Here is a 20406-nt window from a genome sequence, read left to right as displayed (position 1 = left end):
GATTTTAATTGGTATTGCATTGAATCTGTAAATCAATTTAGGTAGAATTGACATCTTAACTATGTTCAGTCTTCCAATCCATGAACACGGTATGCCCTTCCAGTTATTTAGGTCTTCTGTGATTTCTTTTAACAATATCTTGTGGTTTTCTTTGTATAGGTCTTTTGTATCTTTTGTTAAATTATTCCTAAATATTTTATTCTTTTGGTTTGCAATAGTAAATGGAATTTTTTTCTTGATTTCCCTCTCAGATTGTTCATTACTAGTGTATAGAAATACTACAGATTTTTGAGTGTTGATCTTGTAGCTTGCCACTTTGCTGTATTCATTTATTAGCTGTAGAAGTTTTGCTGTGGATTTTTCAGGTTTTTGACGTATAGTATCATATCACCTGCAAACAGTGAGAGTTTTACTTCCTCCTTTCCAATTTTGATGCCTTGTATTTCTTTTTCTTGTCTAATTGCTCTGGTAGAACTTCCAAAACAATACAACCTTCATTTTTAAAAATATGATTTAAAAGTAAGATCTTGGCAAATAACACAGAACAATAATGAAATATAATATTTGTCAGGAAAACAGAGAAGTAGTAAAGTGAGCAAAACTGTCAGTAATAAAGAATTGAGTTTGTTACCAGTAAGAAGATTTCTCCAAAGATAACTTGTTCCTGGAAGTTGTTGCATTTGGGAGTACCAAGTCCTGACTTGCAGTGCTTAAGAGGTTTTGAGCTTTGTTTTTTCTGTCTACTCTCAGCCATTCAGTTGTTGGAGAAGATGCATGTCTTATCTCTTCCCATCCTACATATTTTCCCATTGGTCACATCTCCTTAGGCTCCTCTTGGCTGGGCCAGTTCTCAGATTATAATTGTTTGAAATGACACTGAATCTAAGGAGTAGGGCTCAGGTATATTGTAGGCTGTCCATCAGTTGGAATTTTCTGCTATTTTTCTTATGGTTAGACTGGGGCCATGGACCACTTGTTGTGTCCTATCACCAGTAGGAAGAAGGCTTGATAAACAGTCAGCTGCAAGCTCCTTCTAATCATTTTGATTAATTCACTCATGTTGACAAGACCTGGTTTGAAGAACTGGGTTTTATCCAGCACTGGAAGCTGCTTCTCACGCTTGTGTCTTGGTATTATAACCTGAATTGGCATAGGATGCTGCTCTTGGATACTACTGACCTCTTCTCTTTGCTCCAAGGTGAGTTGCAGGTTGAAGATTTTTTCAGGCCACTGGGGTGGGCAAATTGCTTATTAGTTCTTGTAATAACTCCTGAAGACAGAGGCTCAGATTGCCATCCCCAGGCAATGAAAATATGTCCCCCTAAATCTACATGTGCTTTTCTAGAGATTCAGGAGGTATTTTCTGTAGTACTTAATACAGGTTTAGCTAGAAGTGTTTACTCTAGCATAAATTTTCCTTTGGCTACCTAAGAAGAAAATAAGGGCTTTATGATCATCCATTATAACTCTGCCTAATGTATTTAAATTTAACCTTGGGCTTCCAGAGAAGAAGTGGCATGATTTATAACTTTTCCTAGGGACAGAGACAAGTTTTGTGTGATCCATTCCATTTGCATGATCTCAACTGCAGTAACTGTTACTTTCATAGAACACATGAAAGGGAGTCAGTTATGTCTCCCAGGAGTCTTCTCAAGGAACCTGTGCTTACCTCTTTTAGAGTAGCTGTGTATCCTTTTCAGGGAAACATGATTCACTGGAGTCACATGTCTCCCAGGAGTCTTCTCAAGGAACCTGTGCTTACCTCTTTTAGAGTAGCTGTGTATCCTTTTCAGGGAAACATGATTCACTGGAGGGATGATGGTTTTAAATGTCTGGCACACTCTAACAATTATCCTGAAAACACAGACAAATTAGTGGGTGGCAGACTAATGTCCACATGAGAAAGAGTATCCTAGTGAGGCAAATACTATGTTGGCATTGGAAATTTAAGGGTTATTTATTTGGCATTGCTTGAGGTAGGCTATTTCCTTGAGTGGGATGAAATAGGTCCTGCAGAGCAGATTGCGGTGTCTCTGAAAGAAATAAACTAATGCCTTTAGCAAGAATAAGCTTACTATTTGTTCCTACCCCTAAAGGGTTAGGTTTTGCTGATAAGATGTATGGCTCTCAGAGAGGATTTTATTGAGGTTGGGTCAATGTACAATTCTTATAAGACTATGTGAGGAAACTCAAATACCAGAAAGCATATGTAGAATAAAATTGACCTTCTGAAATGTTTAAAAGAGCAGTTATTAAATTTTCTTAGAAATCACAAAAGTCAGAACAATATTTGTGGTCTGTGAAAAGCATGTAAGAGTTCTGATTTTTTTCTGAAGTCGTAGAAGACCGTAATGGATAAAAAATAACAGGATGATGATGAGAGACGATATTAATAAATAGAGAGGGTCAAAGTACAACAATAGGCAAAATTAGTAGTAGGGTAAGGGGAAAGAAAAAGAGTGCTAAAGAATCAGAAAATTAGTTTTGTTCTGTGGTTTTGGGTAGAAGCTGTCCACTTCTGGAATTCAGCAGCTTGTGGAGTATTTCTAAAATTCCTCCGTTTGGAGCCTCCCAAAGGGGGATGAACTCCTGGTAGTTAGAGGACAGTTATTTGGGTCTTTTTTCCTTGGGAAACATGAATTCAAAAATTAAGATATTGGAATCTAAGTGCTGTATGAGTAATTAGCAATTCCTGAGAAGCTCCTTTCCACTGAGCTCCAAGGAGAGTTTTTCTCTCATGTCTTTTACAGAAGACCAAATATCTGTTTCACATCACACAGGGGCTGCTTAATTAGATGTTTTGGCAATGGAACTTGTACTTGGTGATAAAGCAGGGGTATCATCTGAATCCCCTACCATGATTAGTCACATTAAATGGTAATAGGATACAAAGAAATTCCTAAATGCATGAGGCAGCCTGTTAACTCAGAAGGAGATAACTTGTGGGTCCTAGAAGAGATTGCTCTCGTTATGATTATGGGCTTATGGAAATAAGTGGGGCATTGTAAGTTTGAGGGTTTTAGAATTCCATTGATTTTTGTACTTTTTTTGATGTTTGAGGGTGATAAGGAAATGAAGTTTCCAAGTAAAAAGCCAAGCTTTACAGTTCTCTAGTAACTGTATCAGTGAAATATGTGTCTCTACTGTCAAAAAGACAAGATGGAATTCCCTAAGTTAGGACTACAAAAGTAAGCAGTTTTCTACAATGACAACCATAGGTCTCCAACAAAAAAAAAGCCTGTATGCAGTCTGAGAATCAACAGTGATAACCAGAACACACTCACGAACCTTTTAGGGAGAATAAAAGGGCTTCAACTTCAAAGGTGTGATTTGTATACAAAGGATGTTGAAGTCCAAAGTACAGAGGGAAAACTGCTATTGCATTTTATCGGCTATGTTTAAAAGGAAAACATCAGCACTACCACAGCAATAGCAGAGGTAAGTAATGGGGGAAGGGACAAGAGTTAAGAGGGGGTGGTGCAACAGTGGCTCAGTGGCAGAATTCTTACCTGCCATGCCAGAGACCTGGGTTTGATTCCCAGAACCTACCCATGCCCCCCCCCAAAAAAGTTAAGAGGAAGTTTAGATTTTCTATTTGGTGAGGGTGTGTTTATTGATTGGTTTTATTTCTCTTGGGAACAATGAAATTATCTAAAATTGAGACTGTTGATGAACTGTGGACTTTGGACATTATACATAATCCCTGATGAATGCAGGTGGCTGAAGGATGCACTGACTGAGAAGTAGATTGGTGAATGATGGTGTATACTTATGAACGAATGTTGTGCTGCTACAAAAAAAGGAACAAAATCATGAGGCAAGCAATGATGTGAATGAACGTGTGGGACATTTGGTAAAGCAAAATATGCCAGAAACAAAAGAACAACAATGGTATGGTCTCCACTAGAAAATGCTACAAGAAAACAGGAGCCTAGAATGAAAGCTTTTTTAGCAGACACATTTAGTCTAGAGTGGTATTTATGATTTCTGGATTTTGAGAGGCTACTTTTATTTATATGTGTGTGTGTGTGTGTGTAACCTGATATTTAGAGATAAGAATGAAGCCGATCAGGTTGGGGTTAAAGTAATTCAGAACACAGGGGTAAGGAAGACAATGTTTTTATTTTAGAACCACACATACTCTTTGAGATCAAAGGAAGAAAGGTTTATTTGGTCTGGAACCAAAATTTTCTGTAGCACGTAATCTAATTCAACCTATCTGTATAGCTCATTTGAACAACTGAAACACAGGGAGCCCAGAATAAGAAAGAGGTCCTTTCATCCTGTATAGTCTAATGTAATGCCTGGATACATCCTAGAGTATTAGGCAGATAATCAAAAAGTATTGGCAAAGTCTCTTGAGGGATGGGAGAAAAAATATGGAACTATCAAACTTTACCATCAGGAAATGCCCTGACACTGTGTCAAACTTTAGGGACACCCAAATCAATAGGCCATGCTCTTGATCTTGAGGCTTACTCTTGTGAAGTTTATGGAGGTAGTGGAGAAGCTGAGCCTACCTATAGGTATCTAAGAGTCACTTCTGGAGGACCTCTATTGTTGTTCAGATGTGGCCACAGTCTCTCTCTAAGACCAACTCTGAAAGTGAAATAATTTCCTGCCTACATGGGACATGGCATCCAGGGGTGAAAGTCTTCCTGGTGATGTGGGAGAGGACTCCCAGGGATGAATCTGGCCCTGGCACCGTGGGATCAACAATTCCATTCTGACAAAAGGGGGAAAAGAAGTGTTACTAATCAATATCAGTGGCAGAGAGAGTTCAAATAGAGTCCAGAGGCTACTCTGGAGGTTGCTCTTACACAAGCTTCAGGTAGACCTTGCTACCTGTCATAACCTGCCAACCCCCAACCAGGACCATTCCAGCCAATCCTATAGAACACCTCGGGCAATATATAAGATTCTACAAGGGTTCCACGCACTAGTGTAACATTCCAGAAACCTACAACCTCCAGATGGGTTGCTGGACCAGATAAGTCCTGAAACACAGAGGGTCTAGCCTCTTCAGAACATCGGATAATTCCATCTCCTTATCCCATATTAGTGACAGACCCTTCCAACATGAAAAAATTAGAATGGCCATGACCCAAACACCCTTAAAGAGAAAGGGATAGAAAGATCAAAGGTGATGGTATACTTATACAGAGAAGATAGGATTTAACAAATGAATATGATTCTTGAATCATTAAATTAACATCTCTTTTAGTCTCCAGTATCTTAGAGCAGCTAGAAGTAAAAATCTAAAATCATGGAATTGTAACCTATGTCAAACTCTGAAATCTGTTCTACAGCTAATTGTGGTGCTGTGCTTTGAAATTTATTGCTGTTTTGTATATATGTTATTTTTCACAAAAAAGAAAGAAAAAAATCGATGGTGGTGATAAAAAAATATTTATGCCCTCTAGCCTCCTATATTCTGGAGCAGCTAGAAGGAAAAATCTAAGAGGATCGTATGGTAGCCCATGAGAAACTCTGGGATCTGCCTTGTAATTACTTGTTGAAGAATCCTTTGAAAATTATTGCTTTTTTCTTTCTTTGCCTTATATATGTGTTATACCATACAATAAAAAGTTAATTAAAAAAAAGGGCTTCAAATCTTTGGTTGTCCATGTTCTACCTTTACAAACTTGGCAAGATTGTGTCAGTGGCATGTGGGCCATGCATCAGAACAGCCTTTGGGATACTGGTTTATCTGTGCTATTCTAATTAAGACCAGGCAATATTTTTGCTAAACTCTGTTTCTATTGTAGCTAGGCCCTTAGGTCATAAAAAGGTACCATAAGGTTTTTTAAAACTCTGTATTGGCAAAATATTTCAAAATTTTTTTTAACTCTATATTAGGAAATCTTTTTATTTCTAAAATATTTTTAATTCATGATCTAATCCCAAATCATATATTTTGAATCAGTGTAAACATTTGTTCTTTTGTCTTTTGTCAGCTGGTAGGAATGGGTGAGGGCAATTAGCAGAGGAGGTTAGTGACTAGTGAATTATTTCTATCTTATTATTATCCAATTATTTCTGAGTTATTTCTATCAACAGTAAGGAAGCTATTTAGCTTAGTGGAGTTCATAGAACTAAATTGACTTAGGCTTTCCACAGATTTTTGCGGCGGTGGCCATAGCACTTATATGAGTTTGCCATCCCTTGGTTTCCAGATCTAAGGAAAGACCAGAGTAAACACCAGGTCTCCCATGATTCCCAGGTGTTTGAGTTACAGCTGCCAGTGCTTCTTCAGACTTTTCACAACAAAAAGGGATAATGGGTTTGTGACTCTAGAATCCTGGAAAAAAATCTCTTGATAGGCAGCTATTATAGTAGTATTTATGCTTAAATATGAGTGATCTTCTTTTAACTCAAAAAGTATATAGTCCCTGAAAGATATTTATATTCACATATTTTACTTACATATGTTTAAGATAGAAAAATCAACTGTCTTTTTAGTTTAACATTTTTATATATTAAGTTTGGTGAACAAAAGAATTTTATAGTTAACTTATTAAATTGGGTTCTTAAATTAATTAAAATTCAAAAGATTTTTAAAAGAAACCTAGTTATTCCTATTGACCTTCTTTCATTGGACAAAGGAGCAAATGTTACATTACCTAAGGGCCATTGTGATAAACCCAAAGATAGTTTAGGTACAGAAGACATAGTAATTGCCTTATTATTCTGAATTTTGAAAAGGAAGAACCCAGAATAGTTGTTTGAGGAGACAAGATATAAGTCATAAGTATCTTAAGTCAATAAATAATAACACAAAGCAATTAACAATAGTTATTAGGAACTTAACTTTATTTTTTTAGAAATAGTAATAGTTTATTAAGGAACTTACAGACCAGGAAGCTGGTCCAGGGTGGCTGCAGGAGATTCAGAATAGTGTTCCACGTTCCCCAGGGCATTACAGGGGCTTATATGGGCTAGAACAAAGAAAGCACAAAGTCGAGATTTGGGAGACCATAAACATATTTCTTTGAAGTTATTGATATGTAGTAGGATAGTTTAGTGCAGATAGCTATTGTGCTTAGGAATTTTTACATTCACTTTTTCCTAATTTACAAGTCTTTTAAACATTCGTTATTGTGAAATATAACACAGATACAAAAAAGCAATGTATTTCAAAGTAGTAGCTATTTTAATAAGTAGTTATAGAACAGATTTCAAAGTTTGGTATGGGTTACAGTGCCACAATTTCAGGTTTTTCCTTCGAGCTGCTTCAAGGCACTGGAGACTAAAAGAAATAGCAATAGAATGATTTAGCAGTCATACTCATTTGTTAAATCCTATCCTCTCTGTTATAACTCCTCCTTCTCCTTTGATCATTTTCCCAATCTTCAGAGATATTTGGGCAATGACAATTCCAAATGCTTCGTGTTGAAAAAGCGTGTTGACAGTATAGGATAGGGAGATGGAATTAGTTGATGTTCTTGGAAAGGCTGGCTCCTCTGGGTTTCAGGACTTATCAGGAACCCTCTGGAGGTTATAGGTTTCTGGAAAGTAAACATGGTGCATGAAACTTTTGTAGGATTTCAGAGAGAGCCCTAGGTGTTCTTTAGGGATAACAGGAACAATGTTGGTTGGGGTTTTGTAAGCCATGACAATTAGCAATATCTAGCTGAAGCTTGCATAAGAGTAGCTTCCAGAATAGCCTCTCAATTCTATCTGAAGTTTCTTAGCCACTGATATCTTATTTTGTTATATTTCTTTTCCCCCTTTTGGTCAGGAAGGCATTGTCAATTCCACGGTGCCAGGGCCAGGCTCTTCCCTGGAAGTCATGTCCCACGCTGCCAGGGAGACTTTCACCCTTGAACGTCATGTTCCCCGTAGGGGTCTGAGTAATGATATTCCTTGCAGTGTTGGGCTTAGAGAGAGAGAGGCCACAACTTAGTAACAAACAACAAAAGAGGTTTTCTAGAAGTAACTCGCAGGTATAATTATAGTTAGGCTTAGCTTCTCTGCTAGGTTTCATAACAAGGAAGCCTCAGGATCAAGGGCTTGGCCTATTAACTTGGGAGTCCTTAATGTTTGAGAGAGTATCAGGGTTTTCCCAGGTGGGAAGTTTAATAGTTCCATTTTTTTCCTCTAATCCCTCAAAGGAATTTGCCAATATTTTACAATTATTGGCCCAACACGCCTTGGAATGTCTAGGCATCGAAAGATTATTTATTAATTAATTATTTGTCCAAGGCCTTAGGTTAGTTAAAGATCTGGAGATTACAATTGCTGCTAATATATTAAATCCTTATGATTTTTAGCATTGTAAGATTTCATAAAACTAAACTTTAAAAAAGGCATTCATTATTACCATTCATTTCCATAGAATATGATTTTATATGTATATTTTAAAAACTCAAACAAGTTATGGAAAGAATGGATTCTTACTTAACTCATAAAGCCAATGTAGGAAATTCAGGAAGTTTAATTAAAAAAAATTTAACCCTGGCTTTGTACAAAACAACCAAAACATCGTGCTTACATTACATTTTAAACTGATTTTTCAAGACTGAATTGTATTGTAAACTTTATCTTCTTTCCACTTGAAGATAAATCCTTTGCTTCTATGTTCATAAGGATAGTAACAAAGGTTGTTACACAAAATACTTTCAATATGCAGAAAAAGAAACAGTATAATTACTTTTTCTTTCAAACATTTTGACTGATTTTCTGGACTAGCTATTAATAGAATGTGAACATGACAAAGTGAATGACTGTTTTGGTGTATTAATCTTTGATTTCCCAGGAGAAGGAATAAGAGATGAGGAGAAACGGGGAGAAAAAGAAAAAAAAAGGGAGCCTGCTTTACAGAAATAAGAAATTAACATTCTAAAAGGCAAATTATGCTCCCTCTGAAAGGAAAGGGAAGAAAATTTATATATAGAAAAACAGATTTTTAAATATACACACAAAAATGAGTGACATTAAAGTTGGTTTAGACAGTAACTCAGCCCTGGGCAATTTAACAAGCTAGCACTTGTTAATCCCCAAGTATGGAAGCAAAGCAGAGAGCTATCTCCTGCATTAAACAAAAGGATCTCTCTTTTAGACAAACAGGATAAACAATCTCTTCTTGAAGATTGCTTCATGTTCTGTTCTAAATTACCTTTCAGATAAAATATCTTGTTTATGTCAACCATTCCCCAAAGTGGCCATTGCAATTCCAAATTGTCCCTGGTGAAACCATCCCAGTTTCAGAGGTAAGCATGCACATTTGTTTCAGTGTGAAACCCCAAAAGATGCAGGAACCTGGCCTGGAAGAGGTGCAATTTTGGGGGGTAAGAGGACCCCAGGAGAGCTGCAATGGTATGTCAGCAAGGGTGGGGTTTGTCTGGCCTTGTGCCTCTGGAATTTGGGCAAACATCAGTTATCTCCCATCACAGCTGAAAAATGAATCAAAGCAGTTTGCAAGGCCACAAAGATGAGACAAAGGAAATCGTCCCAGGTGTTGAAATGGTGACCCGATGCAGAGTCCAGAAAATCAGTCAAAAATGTTTGAAAGAAGGACGATGGTCCTTCTGAATTCCCCAGCCCATAGGACCAGCTTGAGGACAGCATATCGAGCCTTAGGCCATTCTTTCCCTTCAGACTTTTCCTCTTACACCTGGACACCCATCAAATAGACAGACCATGAGGACAGGTGTTAGCAGGCTAGAAAACAATTCTATCAGTTTATCAGATTTACAAGTCTCATCAGATAACGAGAACATCAGGGCATTTATTCCTAGGAAAAGAAAATAAGCATATCATTGAAGGTTTTCAGCACAACGTCAGAGCTCAATTAAGTGTGCATTTATCTCCAGCCATGGAGAGTCCAGGGTATTTGTCCAAGACAGCAAGAGGTTCATGTGAATCTTGAACTTCCATTTTTGTCAGGTGCCCTCCAGCCAAATTCTGCCAGGAACAAACCTGTAGTTATTGAGTTTATGACTCACTGCAATGGGATTCCTGAGTGCTCTCTCCTGTCTTCCCAATTTCTTTCTTCATTATATTCAGGACCAGCGCGTCCTTTTTTTATTTTTTTTTGGTCTTAAACCTTTCCTTCCAAGATGTGTATAGGTTGAAGAATGGTGAGGTGACTGGGAGGGGGCTTTTCCCAAACACACAAAAAAACGGCCCATCTAAGTGTTTTTCCGAAATGCTGACTATTGAGCGGTAGTTTCTAGATAGAATTCTGCAGTCAGTCTAGGGCATCCTGCGCAAATCATGTGTAGCTTTCTTTTTCAATTAAACTTTTCACTTTGAAATCATTGTAGCGTCACATGCAGTTGTAAAAATACTAGAAAGAACAATAAAGAAATAATAGAAAGAGCAGTTTCTGCACCCTCTCTTCCATTGGTAACATCTTGTATCACAACCATGATGTTGACATTGACACGGTAAAGATACAGACCTCCGCTCTCACCACAAAGATCCCTCATGTTGCCTTTTTATAGCCATGCCCACTTCTCTCTCACCTCCACCACCTTCTTAGTCTTTTGCAAACATGAATTGGTTCTCCGTGTCTGTCACTTTGTCATTTCAGAGCTATTATATAAATGGAATCATACTGTATATAACTTTTTCAGATTGGTTTATTTTCATTTAGCATAATTCCTTGCTGATGCATCTGAGTTATTGGTGTATCAATAGTTCATTCTTTTTTTTATTAATGAACAGTATTCTGTTGTGTGTATATAACATGGTTTGTTTAGTCATTTACCCATTGATTCTGGGTTGTTCCCAGGTATTGGCTATTGCAAATAAAGCTGCTAATACATTTGTGTACTGGTTTTTGTGTGGACCTAAGTTTTCATTTCTCGGGGATAGATACCTAAGAGTACAATTGAGGGGCTGTATGGGAGTTCACATTTAGTTGTTAAGAAACTGCCAAATTGTTTTCCAGGATGATTGTATCATTTTACATTCTCAACAGCAGAGAATGAGTGATCCAGTTTTTCTGTATCATTTTCACATTTGGCATTGTCCCTATTTTTGTTTTAATCTTTCGAATAGGTGTGTTTGATGTTTCATTGTGGTTTTAATTTGCATTTCCCTAATGACTAAGGGATAACAAACAACTTTTCAAGTGCTTATCTGCCATCTGTATATTTTCTGAAATGTCTCTTTGTGTCTTTTGCCCTTTTTTAAATGAGATTTTCCCTGTTAATATTTGAGAGTTTTATGTATTCTACATGGTAGTCCTTTGTTATTAGATATGTGGTTTGCAAATATTTTCTCCAAGTTTGTACCTTGTCTTTTTTTTTTCAACTGTTTAATAGAGACTTTCACAGGGAAAAAACATTTTTCATTTTGATGAAATCCAATTTATCACATTTTCCTTTTTGGATTGTATTTTTTGGTGTCAAGTCTAAGAACTCTGCCTAGCCTTAGCTCCCAAAGGTTTTCTCCTATGGTGTTATTGTTATTTTTTCAATTTAATAGACTTCATTTTGGAGCAGTTGTAGGTTTACAGAAAATTGTGCAGAAAGTACAGAGAGCTCCCATTTGCTCCCTCACCCGACACAACCACTACCACCAGTTTACCTTTTATTAATGTCTTGCATTAGTGTGACACATTTGTTAAAATTAATGAACCAATATTGATATATTATTAGTAACTAAAGTCCATAATTTACATTAAGGTCCACTCTCCCTCTTGTAGAGTCCTATAGGTTTTGACAAATGTTTAGTGTCATGCATCCACCATTGCAGATCATACAGAATAATTTCTAAAAATCCCCTAGGCTCTGCCTACTCATCGCTCCCTCCCTTTGAAACCCAAGAAACCCCCAATCTTTCTAGTCTATATAGTTTTGCCTTTTCCAGAATGTCTTATAGTTGGAATCATGCAGTTGGTAGCTTTTTCAGGCTGGCTTTTTCCACTAACAATTATGCATTTAAGGTTCTCCCATGTCTTTTCGTACCTGGATTGCTCTTTCTTTTCATCTATCAATCATACTCCATTATGTAGATGTATCAGTTTTTTATCCATTCACCTATTGAAGAACATATTGGTGGCTTCCAATTTGGGGCCATTATGAATAAAGCTACAGGGTATCTTTGTGGACCTAAGTTTTTAACACATTTGGTTAAATACCTAGGAGTGCAATTGTTAGATCATATGGTAAGCTTATGTGTAGCTTCTAAGAAACTGCCAAACTGTCTTACAAAGTGTCTGCACCATTTTGCATTCCCACAAGCAATGAGTGAGAGTTCTTGTTGCTCCACATCCTCGCCAGCATTTGGCATTGTCAGTGTTTTGGATTGTAACCATTCTAATAGGTACATAGTGGAATCTCATTGTTTTAATTTGCAATTCCATAACGAGATATGATGTTGAGCATCTTTCCATATGCTTATTTGCCATATATATATCTCCTTTGCTGCGGTGTCCTTCAGATCTTTTGTCCATTTTTTACATTGCATATTTTCTTATTGTTGAGTTTTAAGTGTCCTTTGCATATTTTGGATACAAGTGTTTTATCAGATATGTGTTTTGTAAATATTTTCTCATAGTCTGTGGCTTGTCTTTTCATTCTCTTAACAGCCTTTTTCACAGAGCAGAAGTTTTAAGTTTTAGTGAAAGCCCATTTACCAATTTTTTTCATGACTCATGCTTTTAAGTATTGTGTCTAAAGAGTCATCACCAAATCCAAGATCACCTAGATTTTCTCTTATGTTATCTTCTAGAAATTGTTAGTTTTGATCTTATGTTTAGGTCTATGATCAATTTTGAGGTAAGTTTTGTGGACAGCATAAGGTCTGTGTCTACATTAATTTTTTTTTCATGTGAATGTCCATTTGTTTGTTCCTGCATCATTTGCTGAAAAGACTATACTTTCTCCATTTAATTGCATTTCCTCCTTTGCCAAAGATCAGTTGCTATATTTGTGAGGGTTATTTCAGAGTTCTTTGTTCTGTTCCACTGAACTCTTTGTCTATTATTTTGCTGATACCACACTTTCTTGATCACTGTAGCTTCATTGCAAGTCTTACAGACAGATAGTGTCAGTCCCCCCATTTTGTTCTGTTCTTCTTCAGCATAATTGTTGGCTATTCTGGATCTTTTGTCTTTCCAAATAACTTTAGATTCAGCTCATCAAAGACAACAAAATAACTTACTGGCAATTTGATTGGAATTGAATTGAACCTATGGATCATCTTTGGAAGCAGTGACATCTTAATAATATTGTGTTCCTACCCATGAACATGAAATATCTCTCAATTTACTTTAGGTCTTTGATTTCTTTCATCTCATTTTGTAGTTTTCAGCATAAAAGTTGTGTACCTGTTTTGTTAGAGTTATACCTAAGTATTTAATTTTGTGTTTTAACAATGGTAAATGTTATTGCATTTCTAATTTCAGTGTCCAGGTGTTCACTGCTAGTATTATACACTAGAGTTTTTAATGTTTATCTTGTATCCTGGTACCTTGCTGAATTCACTTATGAGTTCTAGAAGATTTTTATGTAGTTTTTTTTTGGTGTTTTTTATGTAGACAATCATGCCATCTGCAAATAGGAAGTATCTTCCTTTCTGATCTGTATGACTTTTATTCCTTTTTCATGCCTTATTGTAGTGGCTAGAACTCCCAGTACTATGTTGAATAAGACAATGAGCACAGACATCATTGCCTTGTTCCCCATCTTAGGAGCAAAGTATTCAGTATTTTAACATTAATACACTGCTAGATTTTATGTAGATGCTCTTTATCAAGTTGAGGAAGTTACCTTCTATCCCTGTTTCTGAGAGTTATTTTCTTGTCATGGGCAGGCTCCAGTTATCGAACCCATGTCTCCAGCTTGGCAAGTGAGAATTCTTGCCACTGAGCCACCGTTGCACCACCCTCTGAGAGTTTTTATTGTAAATGGATGTTGAATTTTGTTAAATGCTTTTTCTGTATTGATTGATATGATTGTGTAATTTTTCTTCATCAGTCTGCTAATATGAATTACATGGATTGATTTTAGAAAATTAAACTAGACTTGCATCCAAAGAATAGACCCTACTTGGTAAAGGTATATAATTCTTTCATATATTGCTGAATTCTATTTGGGGATTTTTGCATCTGTATTTATGAAGGCTATTACTTTGTTGTTTTCTTTTTATTATACTAACTTGGTCTGGTTTTAGTATAATGGTGATTCTAGCTTCATAAAATAAATTGAGAATCATTTTTCTCTTCTATTTTCTGGAAAAAATGGCATGGAATTTGCATTAATTCTTGTTTAAATATTTGGTAGAATTCTACAGTGAAATCATCTGGTCCTGGAGATCTTTTTTTAGGAGGGGGTGCGTTTTAAATTATGAATTCATTTCTTTAATAGTTAGAGGGCTTTCTAATGATCTATTTCATATTAGGTGAATTGTGGTAGTTTGTGTTTTTGATGAATGAGTCTATTTTATTAATGTTATCAAAGATACATGTGTAGAGTCATGTATAGTAGTCTCTAATGATCTTTTTGATGTTTTCTATGTCTGTAGTGATATTCTTTGCTTCATTTCTAATGGTAGTTTGTGTCTACTCTTTTTCCCTTTGTCAGTCTTGCTAGAGGTTTCCCAATTTTCAAGCACTTTAGCTTTTTATTGATCTTTTCAAGGAGCTAATTCTTTATTTCATTGATTTTCTCTATTATTTATCTGTTTTCAATTTCCTTGATTTGTGTGCTTTTCTTGATCATTTCCTTGCCACTGCTTGCTTTGGGTTTATTTTGCTCTTCTCCTTCTAGGTTCTTGAGTGGGAGCTTAGATTATTTATTCAAGACTTTCTTCTTTTCCAGTGTATGCATTTTGTGTTATACAGTGTCCTCACAGCACCGCTTTCGCTACTTCTCATAAATTTAGAAACGTATTTTTTTTCATTCATTTTGATGTAATTTTTAAATTTCCCTTGAGACTTCCTCTTTGAACCATGGATTATTTCGAAGTATGATTTTTTAATTTCCGAGTATTTGGAAATTTTCCCATAATTTTTCTGTTTTTCAATTTTCAGTTTAATTCCTTTGTGGTCAGAGAACATACTCTGTATGATTTCAAATCTTTTCAATTTGTTGAGGTTTGTTTTATGGCTCAGGATGTGGTTTATCATGGCATATGTTCTGTGGACACTTGAAAAGAATGTGTATTCTGATATTGCCGGATGGAGGGTTCTATAAATTTCCAAATGTTGGTTGATAATATTTTTTGAGTTTGTCTATATCCTTACTGATTTTTTTGTCTAGGTGTTCTAACAGTTGTTGAGAAAAAAGTCCTGAAGTCACCAACTATAATTGTGAATTTGCTGAAATTGTGATAAGAATCTAGATTGGCAATTCTTTTCTTTTAGCACTTTGAAAAATTGTGTCACTTCTCCTTTAGCTTACCAGTTTTTGCTTCACATATTTTGCAGCTCAACATATGTATATGTTGTTTTTACATATAAAATTACTAGGATTACTATATCTTCTTGGTGGATTAACCCTTTTTTTATTATGTCCTTCCATGTCTCTGGTAATTTTCTTTTATCTGAGATCTACTTTATCTGAACTTAATAGAGCCTTTCCTGATTTTATTTGATTAATGTTTGCATGACATATTTTTTTCCATCTTTTTACTTTCAACCCTGCCTACACCTTTCAACCCTACTATATACTCAATTATTTGAAGTGAGTTTCTTACAGATAGCCTATAGTAGGCCATAGCTTTTATTGCACTCTGCCAAACTCTGTAATTTAATTGGTTTATTCAGACCATTTATATTTGATGTAATTATGATTTTTAGGGCTAAGTTTGCCATTTCATATTTACTTGTCTGTATTTTCTGTGGTTGTTTTTTTTCTCTTGTTTTCTTTCCCCTGGTTTCCTGTGGATGACTTGAACATTTTTTTGAATTCCATTTTGACTTTTCTAGTGTACTACTTACTCCTTGTATGTTCTTGAGTGTACATCTTCTTACAGCATTTTAGCTTTTTACATCATATATACATAGCTTATAAAAGTCTACTGGTGTCATCATTTTACCAGTTTGGGTGAAGTTTAGAGACATTACCTCTCTTTACACGCCTTTATGTCCCCCATTTATAGTATTACTGTCTTAAATAATTTCTCTACATGCATGTAGAATCACATTAGTGTTACAATTTTCACTTCAACCCTTAAATATAATTTAGAAAAAAAATTTATCTATAAATTTACTTACTGTGTTCTTTCTGTATTCTCGATGTTCAGGGTTCTTTCTTTGATTATTTCCTTTCTGCTGAGAAAACTCCTTTTAGCCATTCTTTTAGGGTATATATGTTGGCAACAAATACTCTTGATTTTCCTTCATCTCAGAATGTTTTGATTTCCCCTTCATAACTTAAGTGTATTTTTATTGTATACAAGAGTCTAGATTGGCAGTTCTTTTCTTTTAGCACTTTGAAAAATTGTGTCACTTCCTCCTAGCTCTACAGGTTCTGAGGAAAAATCTGCTGTCTATTCAATTTAGGCTTCCGTGTCAATATCAGAACCAGGCCAAACATCTCCTAAGTTTGCAACTTCAGCTTCTGCCAAATTAATTCATGTTTATTCTACATATCATAAATTAGAAAACTTATCATGAAATATATGCAGTATATAGTAAAGATAGTATTTCAATTAAAGTTTCAAAGAAAAACTAGCGTTTCTCACTATTTCATTAAAACCTGGAAAGATGCAAGCAATGAGCAGGAAGGAAAAGAGTAATGCAAAAACGAATGCTTGTCTCTGTTTCTTTTTAATACAGTGCGGAGAGAAAAACTTATGTTCTTGCCTGAGCCCATCTCTACGGCAGAAATGGAAGCAACTGTCGCCCCCGGCAATAACAGCGAGAACTGCACGATTGAAAACTTCAAGAGAAATTTTTACCCCATCGTGTACCTCATAATATTTGTCTGGGGAGCCTTGGGAAATGGCTTTTCCATATTCGTTTTCCTGCAGCCATACAGGAAGTCCACGTCTGTGAATGTTTTCATGCTAAACCTGGCCATTTCAGATCTCCTGTTCACGAGCACACTGCCCTTCAGGGTCAACTATTACCTGCGAGGCTCCGATTGGATATTTGGGGACGTGGCTTGCAGGATCATGTCCTACTCCATGTACGTCAACATGTACAGCAGCATTTTCTTCCTGACCGTGCTGAGCGTGGTGCGTTTCCTGGCAACCGTTCACCCCTTCCGGCTCCTCCACGTCACCAGCGTCAGGAGCGCCTGGATCCTGTGTGCGGTGATATGGGTCTTCACCATGGCTTGCTCGACAGTACTTCTGCACAACGGCTCTAAGCCGAACGGCAATACCACGTCATGCTTAGAACTGAATGTCAATAAAATTGACAACCTGCAGATCATGAACTACATGGCCTTGGCGGTCGGCTTCCTGCTCCCACTCTGCATTCTCAGTATCTGTTACCTGCTGATCATCCGAGCCCTGCTGAAGGTGGAGGTCCCAGAGTCAAACCTGCGGGTTTCCCACAAGAAGGCACTGACCACTGTCGCCATAGCCTTGACCATCTTCCTCCTGTGTTTCTTGCCCTACCACATCCTGAGAACCCTCCACCTGGCCTTCTGGCGGCAGAATACATGTGGAGGCTGGCTGCATAAAGGCGTGGTTATCACCCTGCCCTTGGCGGCAGCCAATAGCTTTCTAAACCCTTTCCTCTATTACTTCGCAGGGGAGAATTTTAAGGACAGACTGAGGGCCATATTCAGAAAAGGACATTCAGCAAAGACAGAGACAAAGTGCAGGTTTCCTGTTTGTGCATCATTGAAGATGGAAACAAGTGTGGAAGGAGTTACTATGTGAGACTTGTTCTTGTATCCTTGCATCCACCTTTATTCACACATGGTCTCTCAGGGACCTTGTATTTATACCATTGCACATTCCAGTATTTAACCGATCATGACATTTTGTTATTAAAACTTATGTCAAAATGTTCACTCGTTATGTTTTCAGTGGTTGAGTCTAGATGAGGAATATGGGAGAAAATACCTCTTGCATGCTGAAATGTCAGAATGGGAAAGAGTCCTGAACACAGTGCATCCTGGTTTTCATCAGATTCTGGACCAGATCTCTGGCCCATCAAAGGTTCTAAATTCCTCACTTTGAGACAGCCCTAGCTTTCCCAGCTTCTCTAGGTCCACTTCCTCTTCTATCCCCTGAGATATAACTAATTATCAAAGCTACTGGAGCCCTCAGAGTAGAAGAGAAGTACATCCTAATAATTCAGAGGAAAGACTGACTGTGGAAAGGAAAGACTGACTGCTCCCCATAACTTAGCAAAATCAAGGGCCACACATGAGGACAGTGAGAGAAAATGGTGGAGAAGGATTGAGAAGAAAAAGCTGGTGAGAAGCACAGATTTCAATTTTCACTGGAAGAGGAACCCTCTCACACTGAAGGCAAGGATGTTTCTCTTGCCTCTCTTTTTTCCAGGGTGTTAAAAAGGGTAGGAAGAATAGGAGGTGGACTTGGGGCATTCCTTTAGTGAACAGAGGGGATATGTGTGTTGGTAAAGAATTGGGAGCATGGACTTGTATTTCAGTTTTACTCCTTCACTGCTGTGTTCACTGCCAGTTAATCCACTGAGATGGACTGAAGAATAAAGGAGATTGGTTTAGGGTTTGTGTTGGGCACTCAGGGAGAGGGTGGGGTAGAGGGCAAGTTGTAAAGGTTTAACAACCTGTAATTCTGTTAACATATTGGCAGAACATGAGTGGCGTGGTGCCACCTTCCCCCTTGAGAGAGTGTAGAAAAGCAATGGACAACGGGGGGGGGGGGGCACCTTTCTGTCCACTGAAGCGAGGCTGAGGGTTTAATGATCAAGTGCGCTCCTTTAGTGGGCAGACTCTGCCAGGCACTTTGCATTCATTAATCCCCCCAACCCTCACAGGAAAGTCTTAGGTTTCCATCTTACAGGTGAGGAAACTGAACATCAAACAAATGAAGACATAGTCATGGTGGGTTTCAAAAACTCCTCTTGCCTGGATGCTCCCCCCACAGCCCACTGCTGCCAACCTCCAGAATGACTGTTGGAAGTTGAACAAAAGCCACCGGGCACAAGAGAAGCTTCTTCTCTGAAGTTGTTGACTCCAGGCCCAGGGGAGGGTGGGCAGAGTTGCTGTTCTGAAGCAAGGAGAAAATTAAGTGAAAGTCTTCACACTAAATCAGAATCCCAGTACCCTTCCCTCACTCAGTAACCAAAATCCCAACAGCCAGACTCAGTCCCTGTCAAGACCTGGAAGGTGCTCCTATGGGGAAACCCTTCAATCCAAGGAAAGGGCTACCAGGTAAAATTGGATATTTCCCCAATATTAGTGCTGAGTGGCTGCCCTGTTACACAACATATAGTGAAACCAACACTTGGAAAGCACCTAATAAACCTTTTCAAGCCTCACTCTTAATTATGAGAAACACGTGGGAGGAACCGGAGAGAAGCTGGGGTTGGAAGGATAGGGCAGGGACTTCTCTTTTCCTTTTAAGAACTATTTAGCTCTAATCTGTGCATGCGTGTTGTTTAAATAAAATGAAACTAAGACCAAATTAACTTTCTAAGCGTTTCTTTTTGTTAAATATATTTGAAAAGAAGGAAAAAGCAATGACTTTCAAAGCACACTTCAACAAGTAGTTACAGAACAGATTTCAGAGTTTGTTACCATTCCAGTACTTCAGATTTTTCCTTCTAGCTGCTCCAAAACACTAAAAGATAGGAGATTTTTTTTTCTTTTTTTGTGAAAAATAACATATATACAAAAAAACCACTAAAGTTCAAAGCACATCACAACAATTAGTTGTAGAACAGATTTCAGAGTTTGGTATGGGTTGCAATTCCACAATTTTAGGTTTTCACGTCTAGCTGCTCTAAGATATTGAAGATTAAAAAAAAATCAATATAATGATTCAGCAATCATATTTATTTGTTAAACCCTACCTTCTCTGTATAATTCCGCCATCACCTTTGATCTTTCTCCCACTCTTTAAGGGTATTTGGGCTATGCCCATTCTAACTTTTTCATGTTGGAAAGGGCTGTTGATAATATGGGATGGGGGATGGAACTATTTGATGTTCTGGAGAGGCTGGGCCCTCTGCATTTCAGGACTTATCTGGTCCAGGGACCTATCTGGAGATTGCAGGTTTTTAGAAAGTTACCCTGGTACATGGAACCTTTGTAGAATCTTTTAAAATTTTTTTATGTTATTTTATTTTTTAACTTTTTTTAAATTGCAAAGTATAACATATATACAAAAAAGCAAAAAATTTCCAAGTATGTTTTTTTTTTTTTTGCATGGGCAAGCACTAGGAATCGTACCTAGGTCTCCAGCATCCAAGCACATTTTAACAAGTAGTCATAGAACAGATTTTAAAGTTTGGTATGGGTTTCAGTTCCATAATTTTTCGTTTTTTCTACTAGTTGCTCCAAG

At 37.2% G+C, this 20406-nt stretch overlaps 1 protein-coding gene and 1 long non-coding RNA gene across 4 annotated transcripts in view; one reads left to right on the top strand and one right to left on the bottom strand.

Moving 5' to 3' along the window:
• The window catches only part of CYSLTR2 (cysteinyl leukotriene receptor 2), a 46091-nt gene extending 28173 nt beyond the window's left edge, over positions 1–17918 (top strand). For 2 of the 3 annotated variants that reach the window (XM_077158219.1, XM_077158218.1), the window contains one exon: positions 16736–17918. In XM_077158219.1, the coding sequence (XP_077014334.1) occupies positions 16753–17790 (1038 nt within the window). In that variant the 5' untranslated portion in view covers positions 16736–16752 and the 3' untranslated portion in view covers positions 17791–17918. Of the gene's footprint in view, positions 1–9125; positions 9213–16735 lie in introns of all 3 variants that reach the window. The other variant, XM_077158220.1, reaches the window with a different exon arrangement.
• On the bottom strand, positions 252–17277 carry LOC143681307 (uncharacterized). Its single transcript, XR_013174527.1, has 3 exons — positions 17029–17277; positions 6854–6938; positions 252–1854 (listed from the first exon to the last, which is right to left on the bottom strand). It is a non-coding gene; the product is annotated as an uncharacterized LOC143681307 (long non-coding RNA).
• Positions 17919–20406: the final 2488 nt, after the last annotated feature.

The sequence above is a fragment of the Tamandua tetradactyla genome, chromosome 4, assembly GCF_023851605.1.
Source record: "Tamandua tetradactyla isolate mTamTet1 chromosome 4, mTamTet1.pri, whole genome shotgun sequence".
Classification (NCBI taxonomy): domain Eukaryota; kingdom Metazoa; phylum Chordata; class Mammalia; order Pilosa; family Myrmecophagidae; genus Tamandua; species Tamandua tetradactyla.
The sequence above is the reverse complement of the archived record's forward strand: the minus strand, read 5'-3'. Positions and strand labels throughout refer to the sequence as shown.